Below are 16,417 nucleotides of genomic sequence, written 5' to 3'. Positions count from 1 at the left end.
CTGATTGGCTGCTCAGTTTGCCGCTGCAGCGAATCCCCTACCAGGCCGTCCTGGACCTAGTGGACAACAAGATGAGGGTGAGACACACACACACACACACACACACACACACACAAACACAGACAAACACAGACACACACACACACACACAAACACAGACAAACACAGACACACACACACACACACACACACAGACACACACACACTCTGACTTCCTGTTCCTGTCCAGATCTCAGGTGTGTTTCTGGGGGCGGAGCTTCGCTGGGTCGGTTGCCAGGGCAGCAGGGCGGGGCTACGAGGTTACCCATGTTCCCTCTGGACGCTGTTCCACGTCCTCACCGTCCAACATGACGCCATGCCCACCGCACTGGATAACACAGGTACACACACACTGATACACACACTGAGACACTAATACACACACACACACACACACTAATACACTAATACACACACACACAGATACACTAATACACACACACACTGATACACTAATACACACTCACACACACACACTAATACAGTAATACACACACACACACACAGATACACTAATACACACACACACACACACACACTGATACACTAATACACACACACACAATGATACACTAATACACACACACACACACACACACAATGATACATTAATACACACACACACTGATACACTAATACACACACACACACACACACACACACTGATACACTAATACACACACACACTGATACACTTATACACACACAAACACACACTAATACACACACACACACACAGTAATACACACACACACTCAGACTAGAATGTAATAACAGACTTCAACTTCAATTTTATTTATGTCCCCGAGGAGGTTTTTGTTCTGCAGCTAAACAGAAATAGACACAAAAACAACACACACCCGAGTACAGTAATACACCCGACGTGTGTGTATATTTATATATATATATGTGTGTGTGTGTGTGTGTGTGTGTGTGTGTGTGTGTGTGTGTGTGTGTGTGTGTGTGTGTGTGTGTGTGTGAGTGTGTGTGTGTGTGTGTGTGTGCAGCTCTGGAGGGTGACGCAGCAGCGGTGCTACATGTGATGCGTCGGTACATCAGGACGTTCTTCGGCTGTGAGCAGTGCGGTCGACACTTTGAAGCGGCAGCAGCAGCGAGTCTGGAGACGGTTCAGAGCAGAGAGCAGCAGATCATCTGGCTCTGGAACCAACACAACACGGTCAACCTCAGACTGGCAGGTACTGACCTCACTGTGACCTCACTGTGACATCACTGTGACCTCACTGTGACCTCACACTGACCTCACTGAGACATCACTGTGACATCACACTGACCTCACTGTGACCTCACACTGACCTCACTGTGACATCACACTGACCTCACTGTGACATCACACTGACCTCACTGTGACCTCACACTGACCTCACTGTGACATTACACTGACATCACTGTGACATCACACTAGTGTACACCACTTTTATAATGTACTGTCTGTGAACGCCTCCTCTTTCTCCTCCTCTTCCTCTTCCTCCTCCTCCTCCTCCTCCAGGCTCCCTCAGTGATGACCCCCTCTTCCCTAAGGCTCCGTGGCCCAGCCCCTCCCTCTGCGCCTCCTGCCACGAGGAGAAAAACGGCGTCCACGTGTGGAACCAGGAGAACGTGCTCCTCTTCCTACGCCGGCACTTCGGCGCCTCCAACCTGTCCCCCAAATACTCTCTGACCCCCCCGAGACTCCCTGCGCCTCCTGCTGATCCTCAACCTGCACAGACCCACCGGCACCAGGAGGAGGAGAGGCGAGCAGGAGGAGCAGGAGCAGGAGGAGGAGGAGGAGATAGGAAGGACACAGAGAGGAGAACTGAGGAGCAGCCGGGACCCGGACACCCGGTCCAGACGGGGGAGGAGCTGGGCCTGAGGAGGACAGGAGGAGGCGCAGCAGGAGGTGCAGGAGGAGGCGCAGGAGTCTGGATTCTGGGTCTGGGGTTTAACAGTGTGGACATGAGTCTGTGTGTGCTCCTCTACGTCTCCTCCTGCCTCTTCCTCATGCTCCTCTTCTTCTTCTTCAGAGTCCGGTCCAGGAGGTGGAAACTCCGCTACTCCCGCCTTCACGTCTGAGCCGGTTTAATCCGGATCAATTTAATCTGGATCAGAACGGTTTAATCTGGATCAGTTTAATCTGGATCTGAACGGTTTAATCTGGATCAGTTTAATCTGGATCAGAACGGTTTAATCTGGATCAGTTTAATCTGGATCAGAACGGTTTAATCTGGATCAGAACGGTTTAATCTGGATCAGTTTAATCTGGATCAGAACGGTTTAATCTGGATCGGTTTAATCTGGATCAATTCAATCTGGATCAATTTAATCCAGATCAATTTAATATGGATCAGAATGGTTTAATCTGGATCAGTTTAATCTGGATCAGACCGGGTTTCGGTATGTTTGGGTCCAGATCTGGATTTATTTATTTTAGTGTTTTTTAAACCTGAAACTGGATCGACGTGATTTTTTGGGTTTTTTGTGATTTTTTGTGACCAAAATGTTTTCTGAGCTTTTATTTTGAAGGAAACGGGAACAACTACAAATGAATGAAGAGTTACATGACATCACTTCCTGCCGTGTGTAAATTCTCATGCTTTTATTGTGTCAACCATATGAGCAGCAAGTACTTTATTTTGAAAGGACAGTAGATGCAGGTCAAACATTGAGTGACAGGAAGTGACGCAGATTATAAAATGTGGCTCAAAACGCCCGAAAACTACCCAGAATCCCGCAGGAGGGACGCGGGCCGCCACCAGAGACCCGGACCGTCTCAGAGTTCACTACGTGCCAAATGTTTCACCTGCTGACCGACGACTCACCTGTGTGTTTGTGTGTGTGTGTGTGTGTGTGTGTGTGTGTGTGTGTGTGTGTGTGTGTGTGTGTGTGTGTGTGTGTGTGTGTGTGTGTGTGTGTGTGTGTGTTTGTGTGTGTGTGTATATGTGTCTCTGTGTGTGTGTGTATTTCTCTGTGTGTGTGTGTCTGTGTGTGTGTATTACTGTGTGTGTGTGTCTGTGTGTGTGTGTGTGTGTGTGTGTATTTCTCTCTACTGTGAAGCATCGACTGTCCTGATGATGTTCTGATCGATCGTATTGATTAACAGATTGTTGATCAGCTGATCGGTCCGTCAGGTTTTCGTCCACACAAAGCTGCTAAATCCTAAATTTACTTTGATCATTTTCTGGAAATTCAGTTACGATTTTTTTTTTTGGACACATTTGGATGACAAATTGATTATTGACGTATCGTCATTTTTAACAGGAACATTTAACACGATCGTTATTGATAAACATATTAAACCCTTAAATACTGTTCATGTTCTAGCCTCATAAAGGGACTGAAGCACAGGTGTGTTTAGGAAGCATCAATAGTCGATCTGACTGATCAATAAATGTGATTAAACCTTTGTGTCGTCCTCCCGGGTCAAATTGACTCTGACTGTTCCTTCCTTCCTTCCTTCCTTCCTTCCTTCCTTCCTTCCTTCCTCCTTCTGTCCTTCCCTCCTTCTCTCTTTCCTCCCCCCTGCCTTCCTCCCTTCTTTCTTTCCTCTTTTCCTTTCTCCCTACCTCCCCCTTCTTTCCTTCGTTATTTCCTCCGTCCTCCCTTCTTTCCTTCCCTCCTTTCCTTCCTCCCTCCTTTCCTTCCTTCATTCTTTCCCTCTTCCTTCCTTCCTCCCTTCCTTTTTTCCTCTGTCCTTCTTTCCTTCCTTCCCTTCCTCTTTTCCTTTCTCCCTACCCCCCCTTCCTTCCTCCCTCCTTTCCTTCCTTCCCTCTTCCTTCCTCCTTTCCTTCCTTCTTCCTTCCTTCCTTCCTCCCTCCTTTCCTTCCTTCCCTCCTTTCCTTCCCTCTTCCTTCCTCCTTTCCTTCTTCCTTCCTTCCTTCCTTCCTCCCTCCTTTCCTTCCTTCCTTCCTCCTTTCCTTCCTTCCTTTACTCGAGGACAACAGGAGGGTTAAACCTTGATTCATGTCTCAGAGAGCAGAGAGAGAGACCACTAAACATCTATCACACAATATCATGTCCTATTTTACCTCAGACATGAAAATATAACATATAACAGCTATAATGATGGAAATGTTATTTTATTGGTAGTTTTGAGTCTCTTTAGTCTCTCCATCGCTACGTTACCATGGTAACTAGATGGCAGCTGTCACTCAAACTAACTGGAGGTTGTTTTTAGTCATTTTAAGTCTCTTTTTAATAATTTTTATGTCTCTTTTTGGTAGTTTTGAGTCTCTTTAGTCTCTCCATCTCTAAGTTACCATGGCAACTAGATGGCAGCTGTCACTTTGGGTTTCTTTAGTCAATTTAAGTGTCTTTTAGTCAGTTTTATGTCTCATTTTGGTTGTTTTGGGGTTTCTTTAGTCAAATTGTGTCTCCTTTAATCATTTTTGCATCTCTTTTTGGTGGTTAAATGTATTTAATGTAAAGGCAAAATGAGCCTCAATGGACAAACATTAGGAGCAGAAATACAAAATATAACATTTTAAAATATGGGCCACTTTAGGAAAAGTCATCAAATTTCAGTAGAAGACATTTGGCGTGTTTTACAGCTGTTAAATGTAAAAACTGAACAGTATTTAAGGGTTCAATGTTGTTATTAATGCGACTAACGTTATCTGATCGGAATATTTTACAGTGTTAAAATGATAAACTGTGTTAAACGGTGAGCTTTAAATTAAAGGAACTCTGCGCTCAGTAATAAAACTTGTTTGTTGATCATTTAAAACAAAAAGCTGCTGCCGAGTTTTTATTTGTAGTTTCCGAACATCGCAGCTGTTCATGAACGCAGCGTGATGTTTTTAGGGAAACGTCCCGCAGCACCTGAACGCAGCACCGGGAAAAGATTCACGGATCATTTTAAAACTTAAAACTCTTTATTCTAAAACGAGTCAAACGTGACAAGAAAAACTTTCATTCATTCATAAATATCAGCCGTAAGCAGACTGAACAACACGTAACAACCAATTAGCTGAGCTGATCTCTTAATTGGACATGAGCCAGGATGAGTGAGCAAAACTATTTTCTTTTCTAACAAACAGTAACAACTTTTAAACTCTAATAAAAATACACTAAATTAGTCAGATAGGATTTTTCCTCCCTTCTGTTTCTACGGAGGATAATTTTACCGAAAACTAAACTTTTATCTAACTGAACAGCTGATAATTAAATGTTTAAATGTCAAAATGTTTAAAGTGTTTCCTGAGCACAGAGCTGATATCTTAATTGGACATTAACCAGGATGAGTGAGCAAAACTATTTTCTTTTCTAACAAGTTAAAAGTTTTTGATCTTACTTCAACAATCTTGTTTTTACACGATAAATCAACCATTTCACAGCCCTAAGAAATAGTATTAAAACTAATGATGTGAGTCTCAAATTCAATATTTTGACCAGTTTGAAGCCATAAAAATCTAAAATCACTTCTGTTTCTACGGATTTCACCTAAAAAATAAACGTTTATTTCAAAGAACTGTTGAGCATAATAATCTGTTTAAAGGAGAAATACTTACTGCGAAGTGGAGATTTAAAAAAGAAAGGATATTTATGAATCTTATAGAGAGATTTATTTGACTTTTATAAATGTGTCCTGGCAACAACGAGTCCAAACAACTGAAAACTTGATTAATATTCAGTTTCTTAAAAATAATAGTTTCTTTGCTATTTTTCTTTCTAGATTTTTTATTTAAAATGTATTTTCTCTATAAAATTATTAGTTTAGTTTTTTTGTTTTTTCCACATTTTGTCTGAAACGATCGTCCGTACAGTTAAAGTCCTCGTCTCGTATCAGTGACGGCAGGTGTCGCTGTGGTCTGTTCCCCGCAGGTAAACGGGTCTATTTTGCAACTCTGCAGGTCTGATTGTCGGCCTGTAATTTATTCATCGGTAGTTTTTTATTTTCAGGTGACGAGTCGCGAGCAGCCGCCGTTAAACGTGTTCAGTCTGATGTCTGAACTCTCCGCCCGGACGCTTCAAACTGTCTCTGTAGTTTCTGTTTCTGCTGATTCATGTTTGTATTTCTAACGATTCAGTGTTTTAATGAGATGTAAATAATCTGAATTAAAATGATAATGTTGCTGCAGCTGTGACTGACTTTCATGTTTCCTGCAGGTCTGTGAGCCGAGCTGCATTTAAAACACATCACAAAGAAATGTTTCATGTTGAAATGCCTAATTAGTCGAGTTGTGCATCTCTCCAAAATGAGAGGATCCGATACGTATCTAGACCAGGCGGGGAGTTCTGGTCCTCGGAAATGAGGCCAACGCGGAAGTAACTTAAAACTGCATTCTATCAAAAGGCCACCAGGGGGCGACCGTTTTGGTGTCAAAAGGACTTCCGTCTCTATACAAGTCAATGGAGAATTCACCAACATTTTGGCCTCCCTGATTTTATATGTGACGATAAAGCAGGGTATGCATTAGGGCGTGGCTACGTGGTGATTGACAGGTTGATTGGTTCACAGGTTCAGGAGGGCGCCTCATGCTCCTCCTGATGCCCATATAAGTAGAATCCCTGTATTTATTTTTCCCAGCATGCACCTGAAATTTTCAAGATGGCGCTGCTCAGATCCGATACTATTGGCCTCCGAGCAGCAGTCCACAAACCAATGGGTGACGTCACGGATGCTACGTCCATTTCTTATATACAGTCTATGATCTAGATACATGAGGTACGATACGAATCAGGGACGTATGATCGATCTGATACAGTTCATAAAAGACCAGGAACAAGTGTTTTGATGCTTTTGACACGTTAAATGCGGTAGACTTGGTATCTCTTATTGGGGCTCTGATGTATTTATCTTGACCCGAAAGTCTGAAACACTGTTCGGTCTTTTGGTCTTTCACTATGAAACTGTTGAAGACGTTATTGTTTTGTCTCTAACCGAGTTACGGCTAAGTTATGGTTGAAATCAGTCTTGAATGTCCGTGTCCGTGTCGTTTCCACACGTCGTCTCACTGAGTGAATGTTGAGGTTAGTCGTGCTACGGCTGCACTGTAACGCTCTTTTATGTTTCCTGTCTTTTCATATTGCAACGGTTTTATCTAGCAGTCCATCGGCCGGTTCGTGCTTCATTTAGATTGATCCAGGGGTCCGAATATCGATTCACTTTTAACATCTTTTAAATTACAACCGATTTCCCTTCATATCTGTTATTTGTTAAACCCCTACTTATCTTCATATTGATATTTGATCATCATTCAGACAGAATAGAAACTAAAATCAATATCTCGTGTTCATGTGATCAGATCATCAGAGGCTCAATCAGGTTATTATCAGTTGGAGACGAATATTTACTCTACTGTACTTTTTTCGAGCCGATACTAAAATGTGACGTAAACAGACTGCCGGCCTCTGATTGGTCAGAGAGTCACTGGAAGAGTCATGAGCCGCCCCACACAAGAATCAAACCCGGTATTTTTAAAAGCCAACAACAGCGTTACAGTGATTGGTTTCTCTTCTCTTGCTTTATGTGAGACAGAAAGCCTCATACAGCAGCAGGAAGGAAGGAAGGAAGGAAGGAAGGAAGGAAGGAAGGAAGACAGAAAGCCTCATACAGCAGCAGGAAGGAGGGAAGGAAGGAAGGAAGGAAGGAAGGAAGGAAGGAAGGCAGAAAGCCTCATACAGCAGCAGGAAGGAAGGACGGAAGGAAGGAAGGAAGGAAGGAAGACAGAAAGCCTCATACAGCAGCAGGAAGGAAGGAAGGAAGGAAGGAAGGAAGGAAGGAAGGAAGGAAGGAAAAGAAGACAGGAAGGAAGGAAGGAAGGAAAAGAAGACAGGAAGGATGGAAGGAAGGAAGGAAGACAGAAAGCCTCATACAGCAGCAGGAAGGAAGGAAGGAAAGACAGAAAGCCTCATACAGCAGTAGGAAGGAAGGAAGGAAGGAAGGAAAGACAGAAAGCCTCATACAGCAGTAGGAAGGAAGGAAGGAAGGAAGGAAGGAAGGAATGATGGAAGGAAGACAGAAAGCCTCATACAGCAGCAAGTACACCATCGCCTCCATGTCCTCCATTGTTTATGTGTTTGTGTCGCGTATAAAACGAAGTCATGACAGTTTCGCGCAGCGTTGCTATGACGACCCCGCTCACGTTGAGGAGGAACTATAGTAATGGAAAAGGTTCCTGGTACCAAACCGAGCCGAGTCGAGCCAAGTAGAGCTAGAACTGTAAAGTGGAAAAGCGCCATAAATGGGCTTGTGTTTCATTATAAAGTTAATATATTGAATGAGTTAATAATAATAATTTTAGTTACCAAAAAAAATGCTGTTTCAACAAACACATCAATGAATCAGTATCAGTCTAATAATATACTTTATGTGATTAATATAACCCACTAAAAAGTGCCAGTTTCCATAATGAGTCTGAGTCATTTATTAGGGAGCAAGCAGTGAGTCAGTGAAGAGACCGGAGCACAAGATATTTATTTATTTACCCAAAAAATGCAAAAAATCTACAAAACCAAGAACTTAATAACTAGGCCTTTAAAAGAGTTCAACAAAAGATAATAATCAATATAACAACACGCTCCTTATTTAGAGGCTTCTGGCTCTTAACACTCTAAGTCACTTTTCTAGGCTCCGAGACAGTTTTACAAATATTAAACAAATTAAAAAGTAATTATTGAACTTATTGCAGTTGGAAATGTTCTGTCAACGGTTTAATAGATCTTAGAGGTCTGTGAGGAAAATGCATGTTTGAACACAGCAAGGCAGAGTGATGGAGCCCTGCTGCTCTCTGAATACATCCAATGCAACCCGCTGGGTGACATCACACCTCGCTACGTCCATCTTTATATAGAGTCATGGAGCCAGTGCTGCTGTGTCTCTAGCTGCATTCCCATCAACCCATTTTCATCCATCCACACATTTTCCGCTGCTTGTCTGTGGTCCCTTCGCAGTGGCATCAGGCTGAGTAATGAAACACAGACATCCTCCTCCATCAACACCCTCCAGCTCCTACTGGGGGATCCGAAGGTGTTTCCAGGCTAGGAGAAATATATTATTCCTCCATCTGGGTCTGGGTCTTCCTTGAGGTCTCCTACCAGTTCGATTTGCCCAAACCACCTCAGCTGTCTCCATTCGATGCAGAGGAGACACTCTTTGGAGGAATGTGATTCTTTGGGTCACTACCCAAAGCTGGTGACTATAGGTTAGGGTTGGGACGTAGACTGACTGCTAAACTGAGAGCTTCACCTTCAGGCTCAGCTCTTTCTACACCAGGACGGTCATCCCTGTTGATGCTGCACCCATCCACCTGTCAATCTCACGCTCCATCTTATCCCGAGGGACACGGTCGTAAGCCTTCTCCAAGTCCACAAAGCACGGTCGTAAGCCTTCTCCAAGTCCACAAAGCACATCTAGACTCGATGTGTGAACTCCCATGACCCCTCCAGTATCCCTGCAGGAGTGAAGAGCTGGTCCACTGTTCCACAGCCAGGACAGAATCCACATCGCTCCTCCTGAATCAATTTCAATGATCAGCCGGAGCCTCCTTTCCAGCACCGTGACATAAGCTTTACCAGAGAGGCTGAGTCTAGCATGAGTCCCTGATAGCTGGAGCACACCCTCTAGTCCCCTTTTCTAAAAATAGGGACAACCATCCCGGTCTGCCAGTCCACAGGCATTGTCCCAGATCTCCATGTCACATTGAGGAGGCGCATCAGCCAAACAACAATCCGCCCCCGGCACCGCACCACCGAGGAGCTTTTTGACTTCCTCAGAGACCTCTACTTCCCCTTGGTCGTCCAACTCTGTCTCCTTGCCATAGAGAACATGTTGGTTGGGTTCATGAGTTCCTCAAAGTGTTCCTCCATACCAACAATATCCCAGGTTGAGGTCAGCAGTCATTTGTATAGCGCCAAATCACAACAAAGTCATCTCAAGGCACTTTACACATAGAGCAGGGTTCTAAACCGAACTCTTCAGGTTTTATTTTAAAGAGACCCAACATTCCCACATGAGCAGCACTTGGTGACAGTGGAGAGAAAAAACTCCCTTTTAACAGGAAGAAACCTCAGAACCAGAACCAGACTCAAAGCGGGAGAACATCTGCCTCGACCGTTTGGAGTAGTCTTTCCTGAGTCACCTGACAGCTTGTAAGAACTTCTTTGAGGCTGACAGAGAGTCTTTCTCCATGGCCTCTCTGAACTCTTCCCACACCCGGGTTTTGGCTTCACCTGCCACCTAAACTGCCCATCGGTACCCATCCGCTGCTTCAGGAGACCCCTGAGCCCGCCAGGCCCTAAAGGCCCTAAAGGCTTCCTTCATCGCTGGTGTCCATCAGAGGGTTCTCGGACCTTCCAGCCACAACTTACAACTTTGAGTAGCCACCTCCACCACTGAGGTCCGGAACATGGTCCAACCTCTGCGGGGATGCAGGAGAAATTCCTCCGCAGGTGGGAGTTGAACATCTTGTGGACAGGGGCTTCTGCCAGGTGACCCAGTTCACCCTCACTACTGGTTTAGGTTTCCCAGGTCTGTCCAACTCAGCACCAAGTGGTGATCAGTCTGATGACACAAAGTCGATTAGTGGTTGACTTTGTAGTTCTGGTACCAGGTCCACTTATGACCCTCCGTATGCTGGAACATACATTACGGCCAATCAGGGGCTAGCACAGAAGTCCAGCAACAATGCACCACTCTGGGTTCAGATCGGGCCGTTCCTCCCAGTCACCACCGTCATTTCTTCGGGCCGCGCCTGACCGGGGCCAATGGGTCAACGCCACCAGACACTCACCAGTCTCCCTCCTCCAGGCAAGGATCCCTCATGCCTAAACTGCCGCTTCGTTAAGGTGTGTGAAACGTTCTTCGTCTGGATTCTTTTCGTGTGTTTTTACGATTATAAAACATGAGCGGAAACAGAAATTTGAAAAAAGCCGAAATATCATAAAAAAGATATCAGGCCTGGACGAGGGGGAAGAGTTGATGTATGGATGTACAGGAAACATGGCAGCCCCCCCCCCCCCCCCCCCCCCGTATAACCGACTCAGGACTGTAATCAAAACGCTTCCAACAGCAGGAAGTGATGTCATCTTTCCATCACTTCAGCTCTGACTGTTCATCACTCGTCCGTCTCTGCTCTACTCGACAGGATAATCAGCCTCCAACTGTTTACTGTGATGAGCTCAAATGTTAATATTCACAAAACAGAAGTAGACGGAAAAACTAATGAATTTTGCATTTTCTTATACTGACTTATTTTGTATTTTGGGCTAAAATGTTCACGTTATTTGGATGGAAACCTCATATTTATCAAACTGCTAATAAAGGAGAGCTGTGCTGCGTTCATGGTGAAGATGGAAATGCTTCGTGCTGTTGTTGGCACCAGAATGTTTCACAGCCGGTGTATCGATAACTGATCAGGATGTCCAGACACACACAGACACACACACACACACACACACACACACACACACACACACACACACACACACACACACACACACACACAGTCATGTTTCCATCACTTCTGAGGACGTTTTCATTAACTTACATTAATTTCCTGAAGAAATCACAGTGAAGAAATAAATATGTTTTTCTAGTGGAGGAGACTTTACATTACAGGGATATTTTGCCGCAAAAGTGTGTCGAGTCCCAGCAATGTATGTGTAAACAGATTTATGCCCCACAACGCCAGCAACACACACACACACACACACACACAGCTGGCTGCTCAGCTACTGTACAAGTCCTTATTTAGCCTCGAACACCCACCCACCCGTCTCTCTTTTTAATATTGGTTGTAGGACACCACACAGACAGACATCTATCTATCTTTCTATTTAGATAAATATATGTATATATAGATATATATACGGAGAGAGAGAGAGACAGTTAAGAGTCCTTCATGTTAGAAACTATACTGTGATGATGGAAGCTGAAGCTGCAAAAAGCTGCTGCTACTGTGTGTGTGTTTGTGTGTGTGTGTGTGTGTGTGTGTGTGTGTGTGTGTGTGTGTGTGTGTGTGTGTGTGTATCAGCCTGGCACACAGTCGCAGTATGCACGCTATGTACTCAGCATGCCAACTCAGCCTCGGCACTGCAATGCAGCGCTGTGCATTTGGCCAAGTCATGCCACACACACTCACACACTCAACAACACACACACACACACACACACACACACACACACACACACACTCATACACTCACACACTCACACTCACACAAAAGTGTGTGTGTGTGAGTACAAGTGTGTTTATTTTATTTTCAACCTTGCAGTGAGTTGTTCTCTATACTGGATGTGTAATGCATGCTCGCACTCTCTCTCGTCCTCTGCAGGGCAGTTAGCCGCATTAGCTCCCTCTCTGTCCTCAGATGACTCCTCCTCCTCCTCCTCCTCCTCCTCCTTGGCTGTCTGCTGTGTCTCTACCTCCCCCCCACCCCCCCCCCCCTCCTGTGACACACCAGACGATGCGTTGACTGAGCGGAGGAGAAGAAAACCTCTCCCAGCCAGCCAGCCGTCCTGCCTGCTGCATGGAGAAGAAGCAGAGGAGGTGAGAAGCTGTCTCTCCATTTACCTGTCTGTCTGTTGGCCTGTCTGTCTGTCTGTCTGTCTGTCTGTCTGTCTGACATCCATCCTCTGCTAACTATATCTGTCCTGTTTGTCTGACTGTCTGTTTCTGTTTAACCCAGCTGTCTGTCTCTGTATTCACCTGTCTGTCTGACTGACTGTCTGTTTACCCTGCTGTCTGTCTGCTGTCTGTCTCTCTGCTGCAGCTGCACTGTAAACAACAATAACACTGAACTGAACTGAACTCTGAAACAGACTCAACTTACCTGGACTCTACTGGGTTGCACAGGACTTTAGGGTACAGTACTGGCTTGTACTGGACTTTAGGGCACAGTACTGAGCTCTGTGTTGGAGTTTGTCAGCAGGAGATGAATCTGTGAGTCTGTTAGAGGAGTCTGGTTTGTGATGATTGATTTTGAAGTTTTCAGTGAGGTGTTAGTGGAAACCAGTAAGTTCCAGTTCAGAGTCAGTCAGAGGAGCTTTTAAAGTGAACTGTCCTGTAATCTGCTGTCAGGGTTTTGAATCTGACTCTGATACTAATCTGCTGATACTGAGCACAGATCATTTCCAGGACTAAACTCCCCCTCTGCTCAGAAATGTGTTTTTTCTTCTTCTCCCTTCAGCTGGATTTTTATTCTTCTTCTCTGAGCAGAATGATGTGTGTGCAATGTTTGTTTTCATTCACCTGCTGACGACGGAAAGTTTCTCTGAGCTCAGTGAAAATCTGATTTTAAAGGGCGGGCCGAAAATGAAGATCTATGACATCACAAATAGTCTGAAAGCCAATCAATGAAATGTGATGTGGAAAATTGAACCAAGAATGGACTTTACAGTAAAGAGGAAACCTTGTGTCCAATGATTAAACCTTTAACATTAAATATATTTGTACAGAATCTGGATTTTTTTTAATAAAGGAGAAGGAGGAAGTGTAGTTTTAAGGATTTTAACAAGATAATTGAAGTTTGAAGACACCTGACTCAGACACAACTTATTATTTAAAGTATAGTATATAATATATATTAAAACAAGCCTGGAGTTGATCTGTACGGCCACAGATGTAAGCAGACATGTCCCACACACGTGCAGTTAGATTGGCGTCTACAGAAAGACAATGTTGTAGGTCACAGCAGATAGGAGGTATGATGATGTCCACTGAGCCTACACATAAACCCTCTGATGACAAAGTTTACATCACATGGACACTAGCAGACCCTCGGGTACTCATGGATGCAGAGGGTATCATTTTAGCTTGTAACAGGAGAAATAAGATAATATCACGTTCCAGAGACGCTGTCGGCTGAAGGAAAGTTACTTAAAAGATAATTTCGGCAACTTTCTATATTTTTCTTCTTGTCAACATATCTCATGTTTGGATCCAAACCAACAATGATAGTTTTACAGATTTAAACCAAAGTATTGGACAAAGTTAGATGATGGTTCTAGAAGAAAATATATTATTATAATTCATCATGAGGGAAACGATGGCGTACGACATGATGTCATCTGCATAAAGTTAAACACTACGATGTTCAGCAGGTAGATTTTATCTGTGTATAGAGTCAATAACAGAGAGCCAATCCAACCAACAACAGTCTGAACTCTACTAGAAGGTCTGATGGCACTTACTTTAAGTCCCCAGATGTGACACTATCTTTAAGGTCCCCAGATGTGACCCTTCCTTTATGGTCCCCATATGTGACCCTTCCTTTATGGTCCCCAGATGTGACCCTTCTTCTAAGGTCTCCAGATGTGACCCTTCTTCTAAGGTCTCCAGATGTGACCCTTTTTCTAAGGTCCCCAGATGTGACCCTTCCTTTAAGGTCCCCAGATGTGAACCTTCCTTTATGGTCCCCAGATGTGACCCTTCCTTTAAGGTCCCCAGATGTGAACCTTCCTTTAAGGTCCCTAGATGTGACCCTTCCTTTAAGGTCCCCAGATGTGACCCTTCCTTTAAGGTCCCTAGAAGTGACCCTTCCTTTAAGGTCCCCAGATGTGACGATTCCTTTAAGGTCCCTAGATGTGACCCTTCTTCTAAGGTCTCCAGATGTGACCCTTCTTCTAAGGTCCCCAGATGTGACCCTTCCTTTATGGTCCCCAGATGTGACCCTTCCTTTAAGGTCCCCAGAAGTGACCCTTCCTTTAAGGTCCCCAGAAGTGACCCTTCCTTTATGGTCCCCAGATGTGACCCTTCCTTTAAGGTCCCCAGATGTGACCCTTCCTTTAAGGTCCCTAGAAGTGACCCTTCCTTTAAGGTCCCCAGATGTGACCCTTCCTTTATGGTCCCCAGATGTGACCCTTCCTTTAAGCTCCCCAGATGTGAACCTTTCTTTAAGGTCCCTAGATGTGACCCTTCTTTTAAAGTCCCCAGATGTGACCCTTCCTTTAAGGTCCCCAGATATGACACTTCCTTTAAGGTCCCCAGATGTGACCAACAATGATAGTTTTACAGATTTAAACCAAAAGTATTGGACAAAGTTAGATGATGGTTCTAGAAGAAAATATATTATTATAATTCATCCTGAGGGAAACATGAACGTGTGACACTGAATTCATAACAATCCATCCAATAGTTGTTGAGATATTTTAGCCTGAACTAAACTGCTAGCGAGATGTTCAAGCTGAGTTTAGTCAGACAATCTGCTGTTTGTACTCTATCTATTAGATATCCATTATGAGTGCAGGTCAAAAGGAAAATATCAAAACCATATTCTCTTGTGAAATGATTGATGTGTAGTTTAGAAGCTGTACATTAATGGAAGGAGTCACGAGGTCAAAAGCAGACCATAACCAGGAGACGATTGGCTGCTGTAGAGTCGATGGCATACAACATGATGTCATCGGCATAAAGATAAACACTACGATGTTCAGCAGGAAGATTTTATCTGTGTATAGAGTCAATAACAGAGCCAATCCAACCAACAACAGTCTGAACTCTGCCAGAAAGATCTGATGTTAACCAGCTAAAAGCAGGTCGGTCACTTCCTATAAAGTCCCCAGATGGGACCCTTTCTTTAAGGTCCTTAGAAATGACCCTTTCTTTAAGGTCCCTAGAAGTGACCTTTTCTTTAAGGTCCCTAGAAGTGACCTTTTCTTTAAGGTCCCTAGAAGTGACCCTTTCTTTATGGCCCCTAGAAGTGACCCTTTCTTTAAGGTCCCTAGAAGTGACCCTTTCTTTATGGTCCCTAGATGTGACCCTTTCTTTAAGGTCCCCAGATGTGACCCTTCCTTTATGGTCCCCAGATGTGACCCTTCTTCTAAGGTTCCTAGATATGACCCTTCCTTTAAGGTCCCCAGATGTGACCCTTTCTTTAAGGTCCCTAGAAGTGACCCTTTCTTTAAGGTCCCTAGAAGTGACCCTTTATTTATGGTCCCTAGAAGTGACCCTTTCTTTATGGTCCCTAGAAGTGACCCTTTCTTTAAGGTCCCTAGAAGTGACCCTTTCTTTATGGTCCCTAGAAGTGACCCTTTCTTTATGGTCCCTAGAAGTGACCCTTCCTTTATGGTCCCCAGATGTGACCCCTCCTTTAAGGTCCCCAGATGTGACCCTTCCTTTAAGGTCCCTAGAAGTGACCCTTTCTTTAGGGTCTCTAGATGTGACCCTTCCTTTATGGTCCCCAGATGTGACCCTTCCTTTAAGGTCCCCAGATGTGACCCTTCCTTTAAGGTCCCCAGATGTGACCCTTCCTTTATGGTCCCCAGATGTGACCCCTCCTTTAAGGTCCCCAGATGTGACCCTTCCTTTAAGGTCCCTAGAAGTGACCCTTTCTTTAGGGTCTCTAGAAGTGACCCTTCCTTTAAGGTCCCCAGATGTGACCCTTCTTTATGGTTACCCAGATGTGACCCTTCCTTTATGGTCCCCAGATGTGACCCTTCCTT

General features: G+C 44.3%; 2 protein-coding genes across 2 annotated transcripts in view; both read left to right on the top strand.

Moving 5' to 3' along the window:
* Positions 1-3,778, top strand: qsox2 (quiescin Q6 sulfhydryl oxidase 2; the record flags this gene model as incomplete). Its single annotated transcript, XM_062417675.1, is given in 4 exon segments — positions 1-77; positions 230-380; positions 1,047-1,235; positions 1,547-3,778. Coding segments are annotated over 4 exon segments (980 nt in total), but the record flags the coding sequence as incomplete, so codon positions are not given.
* Positions 1-16,417, top strand: part of LOC133979436 (uncharacterized) — a 1,726,912-nt gene that overhangs the window by 561,873 nt on the left and 1,148,622 nt on the right. The gene's annotated exons all lie outside the window — the stretch shown is intronic.

This window comes from Scomber scombrus, chromosome 4, assembly GCF_963691925.1.
Source record: "Scomber scombrus chromosome 4, fScoSco1.1, whole genome shotgun sequence".
Lineage (NCBI taxonomy): Eukaryota > Metazoa > Chordata > Actinopteri > Scombriformes > Scombridae > Scomber > Scomber scombrus.
This window is presented reverse-complemented; position numbering and strand designations above follow the sequence as displayed.